This window comes from Colius striatus, chromosome 2, assembly GCF_028858725.1.
Source record: "Colius striatus isolate bColStr4 chromosome 2, bColStr4.1.hap1, whole genome shotgun sequence".
Classification (NCBI taxonomy): Eukaryota; Metazoa; Chordata; class Aves; order Coliiformes; family Coliidae; genus Colius; species Colius striatus.
In genome coordinates, this window is record NC_084760.1 from 21,165,133 (window position 1) to 21,186,773 (window position 21,641).

Sequence of the window (21,641 nt, forward strand, 5' to 3'; positions counted from 1 at the left end):
CCGCCCCGCCGCACCCGCGGGCCCTCAGCCCGCCGCTTGCGGGGCTGCCGCGGGGGCGCCGAGGGGAAGCCCCGCCGCAAACACCGCCGCGGCGGCCGCTGCTGAGTCACACGCAGCGTTCCATCCCGCCGCTCCGCCTCCGCCTCCTCCCCCTCCTCCGCGCCGCCGCCGCCTCCGCCTTCTCCTCCGCCTCCTCCTCCTCCTGCTCCCGCCCGGCTGCCGGCTCCAGCAGCGCGGTGCCGGCGGCGATGCCCGCCCCGCTGCTGGGGGGAGAGGCTGCCCGGCGCTGCCCGGCCCCCCGCCGCTCGCCGCAGACCCGCGCACGCACAGGGGCAGCCAGGCGCTTGAGCCATGATTGCCGCGGCTTTCCTGGTCCTGCTGAGACCCTACAGCATCCAGTGCGCCCTCTTCTTGCTCCTCCTGCTGCTGGGGACCATAGCTACGATTTTATTCTTCTGCTGCTGGCATCGCCGGCTCCAGAAAGGGAGGCATCCCATCAAATCCGTCTTTTCGGGTCGCTCGAGGAGCCGAGGTAAGAGATGCTGCTTGTCCCCGAGGACGGAGGGGGGATGCCCCGGCCCATCCCGCGGTTCCTGCCGGCGGAGGGCCGCTGTGCCTCAGGTTAGCCGGGCAAAGGCTTTAAAGAAAATTCAAGCCGAGCCCAGGACTGCGGCAGCCTTGTCTCCACCCATCCCTTAGCGAAACCTCGGCCGGCGGGAGGGAAGCGAGGGGCTGGGAACCCCCCCCAGTCCTCTCCGGCCTCGCAAGCGCGGCAGAACTTTATGCTCAACTTCTTCCCGATGAATTAAATATAAATGCCGGGCGGAGCTGCCGGCAGAACCAGACCCCGGCCGGGAATATGCGCCAAAGGGCCAGCGAATAGATACAACCGTTAGCCGAAGCAAAATCCAAGGTGGAGCTGGTGGAGCCTGTGTGTCTTTCTGCTTCCCTTCCAGATGCTGTTATGAGAACTCATCATTTTCGCTCTGAGGTAATTTATTTAGCACGCAATTTCAAGGTCAGAAGTTGTTCTCTTTACCTGAGTACATATTGTCGTGGTCTTTTGTTAATGAAATCACGTAGCAAACTTTTCATTTTGCATGAAAGACATCACGTCCTCTTTCATTCCTTTTTTTTTCGCCACATGCAAAATGTGAGCTCTTCAGTCGCATTACCCTAACCAGCCTGTGCATTTGTGTCATCTCCAAGGCAGTCGGTTACTTCCAGAAAGGCTGTGCTTAATTGTACGTGCCAGCCCTCTCTCTGTCCAGAACGCAGCCCCAAGCCCAGTTATTGATTGTGCTGTAAATACGTGCGGGGCTGGTAGGTGTTGCAACTGCAGAGCTTGTGTTGGCTTGCTGTGCCGCCAGCCCTCACCTGCCCCTTGCCCCTTCCCAGCGATGCTGCTCGCCTCGCTCGGCCGCTGCCGACCGAGACCCCGCAGGATCCCGGCTACGAGCCCGCTTGGCAGGCGCCTCATTTCGTGACTCTGTATTCCTAGGTCAGGGGAATCAAAACTCTCACGTGCTATTGGTAGAAGTATAACACAAAACCCAGACATTTCCTAGGTATTCTGGACGAGGAGCACAATTGCTGGGAAAATATGGAAAATAGCATTTGTTTTAGGATCTACTTTGTTTCCACGTTGCCTTATAGAGCTCCTGCCTAGATGTTTCTCTTGCTGGTTTCCTCCTATTGATTTAAGGCATATCTCATGCCATTGCTTGTTGTTCTTCAAGCCCTGAGACAGAGTTTTGCACTAAAATGGTCTTTTGTGTTAAATTATTTGCATTTTTCCTTACCTGGTTGTGGGTGAGAAAATTACTCAGTTCTGAGTAATGTTTCCAAAAGTGTGCATGGGATATGTTTTTCCAACGTGGCAGTTAGTGTTAAGCTAAATATTTTTAAATGTGTATATGCTACCAACAAAAAGAAGAAGAAGACATAGGGAGTGTCCTGCCTTGAAACCATGACAAGTCTGCTTTTATTGTTGACTGAACAGTGCTGCAATAAAGTGAACAAACAAACGTGTCCCTCTGGAAGTCAAAAGATTTTTTTTCATTATTTAGTCCCTCCAATATGAAATACTTGGTTTCCATGTAAAACTCTCTCACTTTTGAGCCTAGACAGATATGAATTTTTAATGTGTTATGCCCTTTTGAAACATGAGTTGTCCTGCATGGTGACTCTTAAAAGGGAAGTTTGCAAAGTAGTTTATTTTTCTTACTTCAGCCTGTGGTTATTTGCACCCAGTTAGAAGCAGATGAATTTAAAATATTTCCTATAAGATTCCATTTACTAAAACATGCCAGAATAAACCAGTAAGTGCTATATTCTGTCATAATTCTGTACATTTTGTTTAGACAGAGTGACACTAAAGCTGATGGTCTCAACTGCCCTTTAACTAAGTGGTGAAGCTGTTTTCTCCTTTATCTGATGCTAGACTTTTGACTCTTAAGAGAAAATGATGACTCATTTGACATCACTATATTTTCATTTCCCTTTTTTTTTCCCCCCAAATAAAACCTATTTTAATGAATCTAATAGAATTTATTAGTAGCAAGTCACAGGTATATTCCCATGAAAATATTGGCAGCATTATCTGAAACAGAATTAGACATTCTCACTCCACATCAGCACAAAATATTGTGTGCTTCTAACTCCAGTAAGATGTAGATGAAAGCAAAGCATGGTACATGAAAATATGGGCTTTGCATGCACCTACCCCCCCTTGCTCCACCAGATGAACATAACATCTGAATTCCCATTTTACAACACAAGGTCTGTCTGCTAGCTTCTGCTATGCTTAGTTGTTTGTCAGGTGCAGTTATAAAGAGCGTTTCTTAATGATACCAAAAGATAATGAAAAATAGGATGATAGTAAATAGCAGTGGGTTGGCATTCATCTCCTGAGAGCTGGTTTCAAATCTGACTTACATCACACGTGAACGTGCAGGTGGTCTAGTGGCAGTGCACAGAGAATGATAATTGCCCTATCTACAGAATGGTTGGCAATTCCTGCATGATTGGCTGCCTGCCAGCAAAGCCTTACATTTGGAAAAATGGATGTGTAGCAAATGTATGTTGAGGTTCTTTGCCAGAGCCACAGCTCTCAGTGCGCGTGTCTACATTGTCTTTGTCTATATTCAGTGAGAACTATTTAATCCCTTTCCTTTAGTACTGAACTCCACATTAAAAAATATGACACCCTACTAGGGGAGGGTAAATTCTAAATTTCAAAATGTATTTATGATCCTTATCATTTCTTCTGTTGTGAATTTCATATGCCACTGGTGAACAGAATTCACAACTAGTCTGGTTTTGTGGGTCTTGATTTTGAATGTCTCTGCAAAACATGCCTCATTATTATACAGCAAAAGTCTTTGCAGATGTTAATTACAGAATGAACTTAAACACTTGACCCTCTACCTCAAAAGGGGGTAAATTTGTGTGAATCATTTTGAATTTGAAGTAGGTTAAAGTCTTTGTTAGAGGTGCTTCATAACAAAAAAATTAACCAGCGAAAAGATGTGAAAGTTTCCTGAGGCAGTACAGTGGTGTCTTTACCTCCCCACTAACATTTATTTACTACCATCTGAAGTTGTCAGACTTATTTTTTTAATACATATTTTTTTGCAGTCCTTTAAGTTTGTTATGGCTATAACTGTTCTTAAGATCCTTCCATCTTCCAGGTACTATCACACAGTACTCACCTGGAGTCCTGTGTCCAGTTCTGGGTTCCCCAGCTCAAGAGGGACAGGGAACTTCTGGAGAGAGTCCAGCACAGGGCCACCAAGATGATCAAGGGACTGGAGCATCTTCCTTATGAGGAAAGGCTGTGGGAACTGGGGCTATTTAGTCTAGAGAAGTGGACTGAGAGGGAATCTCATTAACATTTACAAATATCTAAATAGTGGATGTCAGGAGGTTGGGACATCCCTTTCTTCTGTTGTATCTAGTGAGAAGACAAAGGGTAATGGGATGAAGCTGGAATACAAATAGATCCATTTAAAGATAAGAAAAACTATTTTACTGTGAGAGTGAGGGAGCAGTGGCACAGGCTGCCCAGGGAGGGTGTGGAGTCACCTTCTTTGGAGGTTTTCAACACCTGCTTGGACATGTTCCTGTGTGACCTGATCTAGGTAAACCTGCTTTGGCAGGGAGGTTGGACTAGATGATCTCTAAAAGTCCCTTCTAACCCCTAAGATTGTATGGTTCTATAGATACTTTGGGAAGTCACATAGGAATCACACACAAAATAGTTAATGTTTCTAATCTGAGGGAGACCTAGATATGCCATGGCTGTAAAAAAAAACCAAGTAAATTTCCAATGGAAATATTCATTGCTTACATGACAAGTCAGACTTTGATGTAGCTATCTGCGCTACTCTTTATTTTGAGAATGAGTTGTAAAATCAAAGGTCTGTGATTGATCAAACCCACACAAAAATAACAATATAACTCTGTGAGAGTTTTACCAAAATGGGGACTATGGTGCATTGATGGTCTTATTATTTCATGTATATTCAAAAATGTGAATGTTATCAGTAATTTCCTGACTTCATTCTTCTTGTGCTCTCTGTAGAAATTTATTTCTTCAGAAAGTATAGGAATTTTCACTGAATATTTTAGGGGCTTGGTCTTAATACATTTCATTGGTTTGCAGCTTCCATTTTACAGTGAGGTTTGACTGTCCTTTGCATTTTACAATTTAAAGGCATTATTTAACATGTTGGTGTTGCCACTTCTTGAGACTTACATTTCTTTCTGAATTAGTTTTTCTTATTGCTGAAGCCTCTAGAGTCATGGGATTACGTGAGATTTTTACCTTTCAATTAAAAAGGAAGTAAGCTTCTAGCCCTTAGCCTGGAGGGAATTAATACAAATGGTTTAGTTCTTAAAATCTCTTGATTTGGGGACAAGAACTGTTGAAAAGGAAGGTTCTCATTCAGAATCTTTAAATGGTTGGTTTTGATGAGATTGTGAAGTGATGGTTGTGCTAATTGATAAACCAGTAGTTGATGGCTTTCATATTATTGAGGAAAAAAAAATCACCAGATTGATAAATCTTTTGCCTGAAATTTTCTCTGTGCTTTACAGTTTTCCTTCACCTTACCTTTCAAATGAGAAACCTTCCGTTCTTGAGATCAGAGTATATCAGTGTCATTAGGGAGTCACAAGCAATATGGTATCTTTTTGTGTTTATTTAATTTTGACTCTCATATTTTGGGCAAGTTTTTTGTGAATGCTTCCACCAAGACCTACAGGTACAAACCTACTAGGAAGCAAGTCTGTGGAGATGTTACAGTCCACTGTAAATTCTGACTTAACAGAGCCATGTCTGGTGAGACTAGACATGCTGGTGAGGCAAACACAAGTTGACACTTTTGAAAAGAGTCTCTGGGAGAGCAAAGGAATAACATTTGCTTGCTGAAGTTTTGCAGATCCCACATTTTGTTCTTGGTATCCCAACAGTCACTACAGGATTACGTATGTTCTATCTATTGTTGTGACAAGATTGGTAGTTAAATAGGTCAGCCAAGACTGATGACAATTTCAAAGAGCAAATGAATTTGCTAAATCATCCATTGTGGTACAATGGATGCAAAACTATAGTGCAACAATTTCTGGAAAATGTATTTATTGACTTCTCCAACAGCAGATACCCAGGAAATGTATTCACAAATTTGTCCCAAAGCATACCTTTGCCATAGTTGTCCCCCTTCTGAGGCTGATTGTGAGTTATCTAAAAATATAGCTCTATATATCTTAGAAAACAATAATGAATACTCTTTGAAGAGTTGCACCAGAATTCATCCTGAGCATTGCAGTTATTTATAAACTGCTCTAGATATGTGTGGCTCTAGTGAAAAGAGAAATCAACACACCCTCCAAGCTGAATTTGAGTCTTCTGTTTGGTTGGAGGGAGTACATTCAAGGAGCAACAGAAATGTACAGGACTAGCCAGAAAAATACATCCATTCACCTATTCAAAGGATATCTCTTTGTCTTTGCAGAGCTGAATCAAGCTGAAAATATTTTACCTTTGTATTTGACACACTTTCCCCCCAGGATGTTTTTCCATTAGCTGCCTAAGAGTTAAGGAACAAGTTCAAGGGAAAATAAATCAGAGACAAAAATAAATTGCTTTTTTAGATGTATGAAAGCATTTATGTATAGGAATGAATGGGCAGCTATAAACACAGGTCCCACCACATAAGGAAAAGTCCTTCTGTTTTTCATAACATGTCCAACAATGTGGCCCAGGCAGAGTGTGTCATGTTGAGCTGTTACATGGCAATACATGGCAAACTAGGTAGCACCGAGATTCTACTCACTATACGTCATCCGTCCATCACTGTCAGCTTTATTCACTGCAGTGCTGCCATTAGAGAGCCTAGCAAGCACCAGTCTGTGCTGTGAAACCTCTTGTTTGGCAATTGTATCACAAAATAAGTGGCAATTTCCCAGTTGCTGCAGAAAGACCGCTTGGGTCCTTGAGCTAACTCCACAGGATTTAACTCGTGTACCTTTACTCCATACTACAGTGTAGTGTAGATATGCTTGATGTGTTTCTGTAGCCATCCAGTTGCCTACATCTCTATTCTGGCTTCTGACAGTCTGCAGAGCATTGAAATGCTGAGAGGATCTCTTCTCAGCTCCATCAATCACCTGATAAGGTACTGACATTGTGTCACAGTCCACATCGGTGCTAAGGCATGGTCTTGATACACTGCACATTGGGACCTGCATTATAAATGAACACATCCTCACAGTTCTCTAACAGGATAGGGACAGCCACTGCATAAAGATCTGGTACATAATAAAAGCTCTTACTGTTTAGTTTCCCCTTAACACAAACAAGGCAACAACCTCATGGCTGTCATTGAAGCATTTACATATACAGGCTTCTCAGCATGTACCATTATCTCTGGAAATGTGTGGTTTAGATGAAGTTGCAGCTTTGCCACACTGCACATTCTGGGTGCACACCAGCAGCTGCTTGTAAGCAAGCACGGCCCTGGTTTCAAGGGGGTCCTGGTGGAGCACGGCTTGTTAGCAGCCACACACTGTACACATGTACAGAATGGGAACTTCCAGCTACTGGTTTTTGTCTGAAACAAACCTCAGATTGAAACTGTGAGTTAAGATAGCTGAGGTCATGCTTGTGGTAAGCACATGTATTACCACATCTGCTGTAGAAACTGCTCTTGTACAGACAGAAGGGATCATATGGGGGTCCATAGATCACACAGAGCTCAGAAAACCTTAACCATCTACACTGATTTCACAGTTACTGTGGTTAGATTATTAGGGTGACAGATTGGATTGTGGATGCCCCTTCAGAAACACCCCAGCACTTATAGGCTGAGGGTATTAAAGGAAAGAAAGAACCGCATGAACCTTCAGTGTAGTAAAACCCTCGAGGCTGTTTCTGCTCCTGAGCTGTTATATATATATGTTTTCCTAGGGCATGGAAATGTCACTCACACTCTTTTTCACTCCCTGGCTGTTTTAAGGAGAGGCACCTTTTGATGTGCTATGGAGGAACCACACAGACCACAGGGTGAAGTCATCTTGCTGATGTTGTGCAGGATCGGATTCAGCTGAGCTGTGCCTGTTGGGCTAGGCCGTGTCACACGCAAGCGGGTACCTCATGAGCTGTGTCCTGTCAGCCTGGGCCCTGTGCTCCAGGGCCTGGAGGGCTCTTGGGCTCTGCAGAGGGTGTGCTTGGGGCCCTCCATCTCCCCTGGGCAAGGACTCAGAACTGTGTTTCAGGAATGCTCAAGCAGGGCATCAGGCCCACGGTCGATATGGCTGATCTTGACATAGTGCTAGCAAAGCTGTCTTCTTTTTTGAGATGATTCCTTGTGCTTTTAGCTCACCTGCAAGCCACAGTATCTGTTATCTGTGTGCTTCTGCTGTCCAGAGTGCCTGAGCCCCGGCTGTTCTCCCTTGTGCCCTACTGCCTTGCATCAAGGAGAGTCAGTGGTTTGCTGTTCCTGACTCATCAGCAAGAATGAAACATGAGTTACAGCTGAAGTGTGAAAATACCACATCAGCTATAGAAACTAACTGCAGCTGACATTTGGGCAAAGACACATTTCTTGCAAGTTGTGCCAATGTCCTTATCACCCCAGTTCACTCAGCTGCATAAATACAGCACTCAGCTTCAGGATGGCAGGGTAAATAGTAGCAGACTGGAAGGGAAAAATAGTTTTTAAAGACTTAATTTATGATTATCTAGATTGATTGCACTAACTATACTGAAATACACCATCATATCAGACTGAGGTGTTATATTTATTCTCCTTTGCTCTAGAGAGAACAAAATGACACAACTAGGTCGAGGCATCATACCCTTCTAATCTGCTGCCACCACTTTCCTGCACATGCAGTGAAGCCAGAGGCAGAAAGTAACTGTGCAAAACCAGCAACCTCTCATACAGCAGGATAAGCTCACTGTGGGCATTTAAAGTTTATAGTCTGCAGAGCTACTCAGCTGTCCTCATGTAGGTGTCTGCTTCAGGATGATCTGAACGGTTCTTCCAGCCTCACTGACTGGATCGACTAAACTTTTCATTGGCTACAGCAGGAGCTTAGACCAGTTGCTCCTGAAGGAGAGACCTGTTCAGATATGTTGTTGGTATCTGAATCTAGATATCTTAATAGTTAATCTCAATATCTTAATGGAATACTTAATAGTATTCTTTATGGCAGATTCTTGATGTATACAGTACACTGCCCAAGCTGAGGAGAAATGCTGAGATGGAAGAGGAAGCAGGGGTGGGAGAGGAACATGCTTGGGGAATATACTAATATATTCTAAATTAAACTTTCTCTTGCGCATCACTGATCAAGCAGTACTCTGATTTAGTTTTGTTCTTAAATAATTGTTCCAGTCTTACTGTAGACTTGCAGTGCCCTGAGGTAACAGGGAAGGAACTAGGACAAGTCATCATAAAGGCAAAGTGGCTGTGGAGGGCTGCAAACATTCTTGTCAGAATGAGAGGACTGCTTTGAGAACAGGCCAGTTTCTGTGGTTTATAGATTTAGATGGGAAAGAGCATTTAAAGGGTATCTTGAGACATGACTGGGCATGCCAATATGCTTACATGTCATCAGATTTTCCTAGCACTACAGCTTACCTTAACCTTATGATAGGAAAAACCAAACACCCTGTGTAAACCAGCAGTGTAATCGAGCATGGGTTATTAAAAACTGTATTCTAAATTCACATCTAAACCCTAGGTTCACACGAGGGTTCATATGTACATGCTTGGGGGCTGCTTGGGAATTGGAAAGCGGGTTATTGATGTTGTATTCCATGAACTCGGCTGGGAAAGTAATCTTGATCAGGTTATGTAAAAGACAATTGCCTTTAATCCCTTTGAATAAGAGGACTTATCTTGGAGTACGACACATGGCAAATCACAACCTTCAATATCCGAGAAATGGTTCCAATACTGCTTAGAGTTTAGGTTTTAGAAGATAAGAATAATATCTCCTAAAATAAACACAAAGCATGCAAAGAAATATCAGTGAAATGTTATTAATGAGGGAGTGGAATGAGAAATTAAATGTAAAAACTTATATTTGATGTTCTAAATCTTGATTTGCAGGTATCTTTATAGGAGTAACCCTTAGCTAAGGTCGAAATAAAACATCGAGAGAACAACAACAAAAAAAATGGTTGCAAATACAGTTGCATCTATACTAAGTGTTGGTAGTCTTTCCTACTATAGAAAACTAAGATCCAGCTTTAATTAGCAGTCTTTATTATCAAAGAGGACGTTTTGAGGACTTGAATCCTGGATTTTGGATTGAACTTGCAGAACTGGAGTCTAAATGAATGCTGGTGGGGGGTGTTTCTTTGTAAACTGAGGATATTTGGGATGGAAGTCACAACAGGAGAGGAGGAGAAATAATGCTGTCTTGGTCACTTTTTAACTTAAAGCTGTCCTAACAATAGAGATACACAGATTATATATTTATGTGTGCAGCAGAAAGACTGTCGAATGTGTCTCTCTCAACATGCAGATGCATTTGATCTAATAAAGTTATTTAATTAAACCTGCATTTTTAGTTCAAGTAGGTACTTCAGCTAGAGGGTACAATTCTACTTCAGCCTGTCTGCAAAACAGCTAACTCTGGTATCTTGAGAATGGTTTTGATACTAGGCATACTAATGTCTCCTAAGATGATGGAGGTTGCATATACATGAAAGTTTCCAAGCTTTTAACAGGCAATAACTGACAATTCAAAGACTATTTCTTGAGGCCATTAATTGACAATGGTAATGGATGACAATTCTCATGCATTTACAACCATTGTCAAAAACCATAAAAGCAAGCATGTGGAGTTGGATATCCTACCTGAGCTTCCTTTGGCTTCGATATTAGTGCACCTGCAAAAGTGCATTTAATCTATGGGACTCACTCAAATATCTGTAAAGGTGTTTGCAAACATAGTTGAGTTTTGTTGTCATTCCTCCAGTTTTGATGATTTGCAGCTTAATGCTGGCTAGTACTTTTTCTGTGGTTTACCAAAGTTCTGCCAGAAAGTAAACTGAGCTGCAGCCCAGTGTCCACTGAAGCTAATGCCAGGATTTCTGATGACTTCAGCTGGAAATCAGATAATGCACTCTTACCTCTTTTGAAGTTAATGTTTAGTCACTCCACAAACACAGTCTGGCTGGAAAGGATGGGTTCCAAGATTAAAATTCCAGCTCCCAATATATTCTATGTAAAATGTACACTGGAAAAAATGAAGAACAAATACAGTTCTGTATCAAGCATTAAAATAATAGATAACGTATGATGAAGGCAGTAGGGAAAGTGGAAACTAGAGAGGAAAAGAATCTGGGGAATTAATACAATGGCATATTGAAAGGATGGAAGAGTCAAAGAAACGTGTCACTAAAGGAAACCTGTACTCATTGATGATATTAAACTACTTGACAAAATAATTGAAAAGAAATATAGAAAAATTAAGACAATGGAAGAAAAATGTTCAACACCTTATCCAAAATAATGGACACACAGGGAAGTGCTGGAGAGAGTCCAGCACAGGGCCACCAAGATGATCAGGGGACTGGAACATCTTTCATATGAGGAAAGGCTGTGGGAACTGGGGCTGTTTAGTCTGGAGAAGAGGAGATTGAGGGGTGATCTTATTAACATTTATAAATATCTAAAGGGTGGGTGTCAGGAGGTTGGGACATCCCTTTTTTCTGTAGTAGCTAGCAACAGGACAAGGGGTAATGGGACGAAGCTGGAACACAAAAAGTTCCACTTAAACATAAGAAAAAACTATTTCACTGTTCAGGTGAGGGAGCCCTGGCACAGGCTGCCCAGAGGGGTTGTGAAGTCTCCTTCCTTGGAGGTCTTCAAGACCCGCCTGGACATGTTCCTATGTGACCTGATCTAGGTGAACCTCCTTCTGCAGGGGAGTTGGACTAGGTGATCTCTAAAGGTCCCTTCCAACCCCTACCATTCTATGATTCTATGAAAATGTCCCCATCTGTAAATAAAAATAATTAAGAGTTAGACAAGTTTTTAGAAAGTTTCAAAATCCTGGGTTTTTGTATTAATGAATGAGTTAGGAATGGGAATAGGCAAAAACAAGGACTGCAGGGTATGACACACTTGTTTTACAAATAGTATACCACACTGAAGAAATTCTGAAGAATGGAGCACATGAACACACATGATGTTCATAAATGCGAGGCTGGGTGTATTACAGAGAAAAGAAGTTTATCCACTTTATTAGTTTTTCAGTTTATGGTCTCCAGAAAGGACTTTTTGAATTACTTTTGACAAGTCAGTGAGGACCTGTTTCAGGTATATGGCCTGATCAGAAGAGAAGATGGGATGGGAAACATTTAAACAGAATGAAAAACTGTGTTGTGGATTGTATGTCTATATCTGTAATACAAATGTATAAGTGTACTGTGCTGAGTTATAGGGATCCAGCAGGAGTAAAGTCTGTGAATAAGGACATGTGAAACTCCCACAAAAGGAAAAAAGTGATGGAAGAGCTGGATTTATTTAATGTAGGAGAAAAATATGAGGAAATATGATAAAATAGCTATAGAGTGACAAATACTGTATTGAGGGCAGACCAAAACCTAGCCATCATGGTTCTGATACACCCTACCTAATTTTAGATACTTACATCATAGATGTCTATGAGTGGAGTAGTCAGCTTAGGCTCCCCTTATGGCCAATGGACAAAATGGGTGCTGTTAGGGAACAGTTCATCTGACCTGCTGACTTCAGTGGCTCAAAAGTACAAGAGGAATGATAGGACAGAGGAGATGATAGGACAAGAGGAAACAGGCTCAAGTTGGACCAGGGGAGGTTAAACATTGCCACAGGCTGCCCACGGAGGTGGTGGAGTCACCATCTCTGGAGATATTCAAAAGATGCATAGATGAGGTGCTGAGGGATATGGTTTAGTTTAGTGCTGGGTTAGTGAGAGGTTAGTGGTTGGACTCAATGATCTTAAAGGTCTTTTCCAATTGCTATGATTCTATGAAAGGGAACCCAGGGAGAGGAGGTCTGCTGAGCTTTGCTCAGACGAATCTCACACTGTGTTTCTACACACAAGAAATCAGTCACTGATCAGAAGTGTGAAGTTAAATCTTGGCTGGATAAGAAGATTGTTTTTTTACAGAACCCCTTGCTGTGGAAGCCATGTTACACAATCAGCCGGTTGTGTGCTCTGGCATGCCGTGTCCAGGCTTCCAACATTCACCACTGGTTTGGGTGCAAAGACACACACAAGAGCTCCTTTCAGTATTACAACATTTCATTCTAGAAAAAAACAAACAAAAAAAACCCAACAAAACCCCCTAATTTTTCAGAAAAAACTTAAAAGGCTGAATTTCAGCCAAAACAGGCCAGTCTCCCCAGCCGCCGTCCACAGACAGAAAAGCTCCTTTGAGAGTAGGTGAACCAGTCTCAAGCTCTGCCCTGGTCTCCAGAGACACCTTGGTGTTTCTGCTGACTGTAGAGCATGACTAGGAAGATTGGACAGGATTCAAACAGACTCTAACCGGAGGGATGCACATGAATGCTTTTAAAGAGAAGAGAATCCTAGGTTCATTTTCCCTCTTCTTTCCCTCTGTGATATCCAGAACTGGTTCTGGTTGTCATATGAATTGTTTCTTTAGGGAAGAATACTTTGTAGTGCAAATCTTTGTGCAGTTATTTCAGTATTTAGAAGACAGATTTTTCTAAAAACATGTCTTTAAAGTCTTGTTTGGTTGCCTTGTTCCAGAATTTTACAGGGATAAAAATGAGTGAGGCAGTAAGGTCTCAGAGCAAAGAACAAGTAAAGGTTTCTCGCTGTCCAGTGGCACAGCATTCACATGGTACTCGAAAATGCACATTGCTTAATGGTGTTATGAACAACCTTGTTGTATTGTCTCTGTGATTCTCACATCTCTGATGTTTTCTCAGTGATTTGGTCTCAGGTGTTGCACTATGCATCCTTGAATATTTTATAAAACGTTTCTGTTCTTTTCTGTGAGTGCTGACTCAACATCTAAAATAGTGCTGGCTTTGCCAAATAGGTATTTGTGTATTTTTTACACTTTTTTATTCTAATTGTTGAATTAATATGATAATTTTTCAGTTTTGGGTTCAACTGGAGGAAAAATAACAAAGACACAAGAAGTGTCTGTTTCACAGATGAGAAGGAATCACTGGCCATTCTAGTTTTGCAGTGAGCATAGGAGCAGCAGCTCCCATATGTTGCATCTCTTTTGACCTCATCTTCATTTTTGATTACCAAATTTTGAAAATTTCCAGATTTGGACCTTTGCTCTGGCAAAGCCGCATTACAGGAATGAGTAAGCATTTTGGGTTTTGATCCAAGGACTCTGTCCTTGTAACATTATCTTTGTTGATATGGAATTTAGTTTCCACCTGAAATCAGAGTCCTCTGCCTTTATTGCATTATAATCCTCCCCTAAACAACCATTTGTGATACTGCAGGCAGATTATGACTTCAAGGGAAGAATAAGCTTCAGCAAACAGAAGCAGATGAGCTCTTAAAGAGATAAAGGTCCTTTTTTTTTTTTTGCTAGTAATAAACAGCAAAAGAGAAAAAATATACAAAATATGAAGGAGAAGCATTGTCTATACACAGACTTTTCTGGAAGTGACGAGTGATTTTTTCATATCGAAACCTGAAAATTGGTAAACCTTGATCTATTCGTGAGACAGACCCACATACTTAAATCCCTATTTGGCGTGCATTTCTAAGCACTTTTAGAGCTGCTTAGCTTCTACCAAATTCTTCTGTTACATAAACATACTTGTCCAAAGAGGGAGCAGCTGCAGTGCAGGGTATATGAGCAGGCTCTGGCCAGTAGTTATTGTCTGTATACGAATCATGATACATGGAATGGTGAGAAAATCTCTTTTTATTTCAGAACAGATTTGCTGGATATTTTGGTCTCTTAGTGAATATTTTATTTTACCATGAAATAATCCCTGATATATACTATCAATTTTTTGTTAAAAGAAAATTTCTACAAAAAGTAAGTTCCATAACAGTAGGCTCCCAGCGTTGTGTTTTTTCCTGTCATCCTGCATAGCCTCAGTATCACGTTGAATGATACCTTGGTAAGCTATCTGTGGGCTATTTCACAGTGTAGAAAGAAAGTGGAGCAGAAGTTTTCCCACTGTAATGGTGTGGCAGAGTATTTATCTCATAGATTTACATATTACCTTCCTAAATCTGCCCATGTCTGCTGGCTGCAGTGGCTTCCACTACACTTCTTCTGTTGGTTGATAGGGACAGGATCCCACTTCCAATTAGATACAGGGAGTCAAAGTCTGTCCCTACCTGTAGTATAAACAACTCTTGCTTCAGTAGAATAGGACAGATAATAGCCAAGGACTCAGGAAATTTAGGCCTATCTTTCCACCATAAGTATTTCAAAGTCTTGATGCACCACATACATGAACCTCCCAACTCAGCAGAGTTGGGCTCCATTCCTGCCCCTCCTGTCCAGTGTCCAGGAGTAGAAGGTTGCAACTCAGAAGTTACTTCACCTGCTACTTCACCTTTGCATTTCAACCTTTTCACATCATCTGTTGCATGCAATGTATACCTGTAGCAATTACTAGCATGTGTACATAAATATGTGTTTGTGTGGTTTGGCTGTTTATGTGTATATTTAATTAATGAAGCACACCTTTAAACAATGAAAATAGTTGTCTGTTTCTCTGAGTGCCCAGAATAGACTGCAGCTCTCTTCCCTGTCGGTCTCATGAACGTTGGAGGAGTAAATCTAATTTGCACAGAGCCATACATTCGATTTTTGATTGTGTCAATTTACCAACATCTTAGCAAAACTTTTCTATGCTGATTTCCTAATTAAAAAAAAAAGGCAAAACAAAACACAAAAGCTAAAAGCTAAAGGAAGGGGGAGAAAAAGAACAGCAGATTTATATGGAAATGTGTAGCTCCCACTAGTTTTCAGCTGGCAGGAACTCAGGATATGTAGATTCACAGCATACACTTCTGCAGTTTTAGATAAAATATTCACCTTTCAGAAGTTTGATTCTTTCCATGAACCAGACATTTCTGAGTGTTGGGTTTGTCAACATAAGGACCTCAGCAGAGATATTTTACCAGAATAAAACAGAAGGTAGAAAATCAGGAACTGTTGCATCTATTCTTGGTTTTGAAAGGGAACGTGGTCATTAAACTGCAGACTGTCACAAAGGACTTGGATTTAGCTCACTTCTGAAAGCTGATGTGACTCTGTGAGTAAAACTCTCATTTACAACCTGGACAAGTTTAGTATCAACCAACGTTGTATTCAGTACAAACAATGCATGGCAGACTTGTGCACGTTCATGAGGGGACTCAGGGAAATGAGGAACTGCTCATTGCAAATGCTCTGCAGGTAGCAACAGGGCTAGTATTATATATGTTGCCATTAAAGATATGAAATTCTGTAAGGCTATGAGGTGATTCTGGGTAATGCTCAGAAGTTTTGACAATAAGCCTCTAAAAAGCAATTGTGAAGGGCAGCTTTTCTTATTAATTTGGCCAAATAGACACGTATTTCTCAGATGACAGCAAAAGACAGCACTCTGTCTTAATTGTTTTAGTACAAATGGTAAGGTTTCTCCCCAAATCTAGCAGCATCATTAACAAGAATCATTAGTCATAATTAAGTGTTGCCAGCTACCAATTTTTCTTCACTTTCATTCTCAAGAAAAAATGCACCTTTTCAGCTGATGCTCCCTAAAAGTTTCTCATGAGGCCAAGAATTAATCTGGAAAATTTTAATTATAAATTTTAAATTAGAATTATTTAGTTATAAATGTGTGAGTTTATAAAGAAAAGCACCAGGAATTACTGCCACTAGTTGTGTCAATTATACATATAAGTGAGAAATATAAACAAAATGTTATATTAATAGCACAGTGCAACATCTCGTTATTGTTATATGTGGTATATATGGACATTATATTGATTTAAGATGAGCATGTTTGTACCTCACGCTGTTGTTAAGATCCTGGATGATTCTTCTGTTGTTTCATGGCAGCATTCTGGGAGATGTCAAACCCAATGATTGCTTTTTCTCTTATAGGGCTTTAGATCAAGTCCCCGACATGCTAGAAGACGTGTAGCACCTCGCCTTGAGGAAACACAGCCTATAGTGGAAGCTCACCACCTAAGTGAGCAGGAAACTTCTGTAAGAAAAAGAAAAATCAAGAAAAGCAGCAGAGTTCAACCAGAATTTTATCATTCTGTTCAAGTTACCCCAACTCGAAAACCTGTAAGTATTCTTCCCCTAGGGATAAACAGCGCTGAAAGTGTATTATAGAGGCATGTAACATGATTCTAATTTTTGGGCCATCCATATTCTCTTTCTTAATTTAAAAACCTTTTCAGTTCTCATGTTCAGTGTTTCTAGATACAAGTTTGTTAGACTGTATTTAATGTTGATGAATAACTCAAAGAATCCGGTTTTGAAGAGGGTTTTTTTAAATCTTGATTTTTATTTAATACTCAGTCTATAGCCAACATTCAAATATGACATCTCATTTGATAGTTTTATAATGATATTACTTCACAGGTTTTTATAGCACACTTGTATGTTATTGAAATTGCTCACTCAGATTCATAACAGATTCTGTGTACTGAAACAAATTTCTATTAAATCCCATTACTAGATCCAACGCTAAGATCTCTTTTGCTTTATATAGTATTTGCAATCTTTCCACGCGACAAAACTTATATCAAGTCTTATCATTCTTTGCTCCTCAGCTTGATATACACATAGTTCTTTCAGTCAGAAAATATGATTTATTGAGAAACACACAGTTCCTAATGTAAATGGACATGAAGATTCTTCCTGCAAACAGAATGCTTTTCTCTTTTTAATAAGAGCTCATTGCTTTGAAGCATTTCTTACTAACCTAGCTGTGCCAGTGTTAAGGGGCTTGAACTACTTCTATTAAGCCAGTATTATTGAAAAGGTGACTATTGAGCATGTCCTAAAAAGATCATCTTGAGGTTGCTCTAACATAACTGAACCTTCCTAGTTTTGTGTTAACCGAGCACTAGGAATTATCAGTGAGCTCTGAAGCTGGTTCGAGAAAACGCATATGGAAGTACATTGCCTGAGAGAGCAAGAAACTTGTGCAAAGCCAGAGCTGCCAACAACTGCAACAATTTTTACCTTTCAGCTGATACATTTCATTTCTCTGCTTTCACTTCACTACTTTGAAATTTTCAGTGTTCTCTCATGTTTCTACTTATTATTTTACTCTGCTGCTGTTTCTGTGGTTTAATTTGATCTTATGGGTTTGTCTTTTGCTCTTCTTAAAGGATCTGCTCATCCTTCTCAACCATATCCCTTTTGCTTTCATCCTACCTTGCTCTCTAGATTACTTTGTCTCGCTGTTATGCTTACTAGGTCTCCAATCTCTCCTGGTCCCTTTCCTGCTTTGTTGTCCTTCCTTCATCCCTTCCATCATCTCCTCTATTATTTTCCATTCCACTCCTGCTTTTTTGACTGCCTTTTTTCTTTGATTGTTCTTACTTTTTCCAAGATAGCCCTATGCCAAGGGTAAGCTGGCCTGTAATTGCTGAGGCTATTACCAAATGCCACTGATGACCAACATGGGAAAAAGCATCAGTGGTGCTGAACTAAAGAGCTAAAACTGTGGAAATGGTGTAAGCAACAAACAGGCTTTGAAGAATGGATTAATGAAGCTAAGAAAGCCCTGCTTTTCCCTAAAGTCAGTAACACGTCAAGGACTTCAGGACCAGCAAAGAAAAACAAGTATTATAGAAAATAGTGTTACTATAGAAATTCACTTTCATTTCTTGGCTCTGTCCTGTGTCTGACAAGACCTACCACTGAAACAATAATAAATCCCAAACTTAGAGAAAACTTCTCTCAGTGCTGTCACCATTATGTCACTATTTTGAAGTGTTTTTTGCAACATTATATAGTTCCTTCAATAGCCTTTTTATTTACAGCCTCGATGAACTCACATTTCTACCAAAAAAAATAATATATCATTCTTTTTATTAGACTATGATCCACAAAACATAAATCACCAATTTCATTTCTCATGGACGTTGAAAGTTATTCTGAATGTATTATTAACGCCATGGTGACAGGGTGAGTAAGGCTCATGCCATGACAAATCACTGCAGTGTTGTGAAGTTCCACACAGTCACAATGTCATCCACCCCTCAGTTTGTCGCAGCTTCGTTCCACTCAGTCTCAACGTCTGGAAGATGAGACTTTTGGCTGTGTATCTTTGTAGAGTTTTATGTGATTCAGTGCCAGAAATGCTCTTGTTAGTCTGCATCATTTCTTTCCATTATTTTTTCCTGTTATTCCTAGCTCTGCCCACTTGAACCACTTTAGATAAATTATCTGTTGTCTTGATGTTTACACTATGGGCAGCTATGGCCATACCCTGCTTAGTCATCACTTGAAAAAAAATGATGTATGGTGTCTGCTAACTAGAAGTCATAATTTCTCCTCATAAAACTGTTCTCCCTCCGGTCGTTTTCATTGCTTTTTCTCCTACTCATGCTTTTTTGCCCCTATTTTCTGACAAGAATGGTATTTCCAAAGTAACTATAAAGCAGCGTAATGGAAAGGTTTTTCTTTGCTCCAGGAAATTTTTGAGTAATCAGTACTCACAGTTAGCCTGTTTTGTTGCTGTATTAAGATATATGCTTAAAGACTTTTCAGGTATTTCATTAAGAGTTTTTGTTGAGATGCTAAGCTCTCTTATTCCTGCTAATTTAGGCTATTTTGTATTTGGATGGTTTTGTTGTGTCTCAGTCTTGTTTTGCAGTTTCCTAGCCACAGCTATAATTATCTGAATTTGCTTGGATTATTTCTCACTTCCTGCCTAGCAATCTGAGATGTTTCCAGTATTGTCCCTGATCTTGTCAGAACTAAATTAGGTGTAATTGTGTGAACGGGAGTAATCCCGCTGAAGGCAATAATTGCTCCCCTTGAAAAGCTACATGAGCAGATGTTTGCAGAAATAGAACATTAGTTTTCTCTGAAAATGTCATTATTTTTTTACACCTTCAAGGTCATTGATGAAGACATTAAATGCATTTCATCCTAATACTGATCCTTACCAGACAGAGTTCATAGCCATTTTCATTTTATTTTACTCATCACACTGCAATGCAACGTCAACATAATGGTGTGTGGCTTACCCCTTTTACGGCACGTTGTTATATCTTGTGCCCTGCAGGTCATATTCATATTGGTGGCTGTATTATTTGTGTTGACATTCTCTACAGGTGACAGCTTTACATCAAGTTTACACTGAGGAAAGTACAGATACCTATTACTCAAGCGTGCTTTGAATTTTTGAACACAATGCAGAACGCTTGAGAAGAAACAGAACTATGTTCTTTAAATTAGCATGACTTCATGCAAGTCAAAGGAGTGTTATGTATCACTCCTTTCAAGAATCAGGTAGCTGATTTTGTGTGGGAAGTTAGATTTTTTTTTGAAGGTGTGGAAGGATGTGCAAAAGTCTCCTGTTGTGAGCTTGCTGCTGTCTAGCAGTACTTCTCCAGGGCAAATTTTAAACTGGGGAGCTTTTATTACAAGCAATTTGCAAATATTAGCTGCATTTCAAATAGCAGTCTGTTCTGAAGCAAAAGTATAAAACTCTGCCAATTACTAATAGATTTTTTTCCCCCATGCTGTCCTGGAATCCAAAGATGGCCTTGAGTTTGCTGAGTTTGTGCAAACATACCTGGCTCCTGGGCTGTGGGGTCAGTTAGATATACAGTTCTGCCTAATTCTAATTTCACTATATGTCTAAATAGATAGTTGACAAGACATGCCATCAAATCAGCATCTTTTGACATTTGCATTGTTAAACAGTTTGAAGGGCTCCTAAATTGCCTGACTTATGCAGCCATCAAGGATTATTTAGGATCATGAGATGTAGCACCAAAATCTACACTCAAGTTTGTCATAACAGGGTCACTGTGAGATGTGCAGCAGGACTTAAGACTGGGGCATAAATAAACCCGGTTCCTTCATTTTCAGATGTGAAATCCATTTCTACTAAAAAACCTTGTACATTACACATCCAAACTTAGTAGTCTGTTCTGCCCTAGCATTGCAGAGATAGCAGGTATTGAGGTGATTACTGAATTGTGTTAAAAAAAAGTGTTTCTGAAGTAACCTACAAAGACTACACTGATGACAAATAAGAATCTCAGATGCATTGCTGCTTGTAGGTATCCCTCAGTGTCTCCTAATGAACCTGTTTCTAATTATTTAAATACTGCCCTTTGCTGAAGCAATTTAACTCCTTAGGGGTGGGTGCAGCATTGCTACAAATTGCTACAAGGGAACTGAGAGGGAAGTCAGACCTCTGAGAGGACACTAGTGAAAATCTGCTGATGTGAGCCGCTTCATTTAGCTCCACTCAATATTCTCATGATGAAATGAAGGTTGCACTGTACACTCTGATGATGCAAGCTTGAAAATGAAGTTAATCAGTTTCTAATGCATGTAAAATCATCAGCTGCCTCATCCATGGTTTTATTCAGCTTTCCTAGGTTTCACTTGTATGCATTTGTCATTGTTTAACTCCAGATAGCAACTAAGCACTAGGCAGCTACTTGCTCACTGCCCCCGCTCCTGGTGAGGTGGGGAGAAGTGTCAGGAAAAAAACCCAAAACTCCTGGTTTAGTTTACTAACTAAAATGAGATAAAATAGAATAATAAGAGATATAATAATAAAGGAATGGAACAGGAAAAGGAGAGAGAATTAAAACACATGGAAAAAACCTCACAAACAATAAACAAATTGATGCCCTCTGCAATCGCTCACTAGCCACTGGCAACTCCCATGTTTCTCTATTGAGCATGACACTATATGGTATGGAATAGCCCTGAGGCTAGTTCAGGTCAGCTGTCCTGGCCATGCTCCCTCCCAGTTTCTTGTGCCCCCCTAACCTACTCACTGGCAGAGCAGGGTGAGAAGCAGAAAATGCCTTGATGCTGTGCAAGCGCTACTCAGCAGTAAACAAAACATTCCTCTGTCACCAACATTCTTTTCAGCACAAACCCAAAACACAGCTCTGTACCTGCTACA

General features: G+C 40.7%; 1 protein-coding gene across 1 annotated transcript in view; it reads left to right on the forward strand.

Moving 5' to 3' along the window:
* Positions 1-351: 351 nt before the first annotated feature.
* The window catches only part of DST (dystonin), a 308,980-nt gene continuing 287,690 nt past the window's right edge, over positions 352-21,641 (forward strand). Inside the window, exons 1-3 of the mRNA XM_061989556.1 lie at positions 352-532; positions 957-991; positions 16,622-16,810. Of these exons, the coding sequence (XP_061845540.1) occupies positions 352-532; positions 957-991; positions 16,622-16,810 (405 nt within the window). The remainder of the gene's footprint in view (positions 533-956; positions 992-16,621; positions 16,811-21,641) is intronic.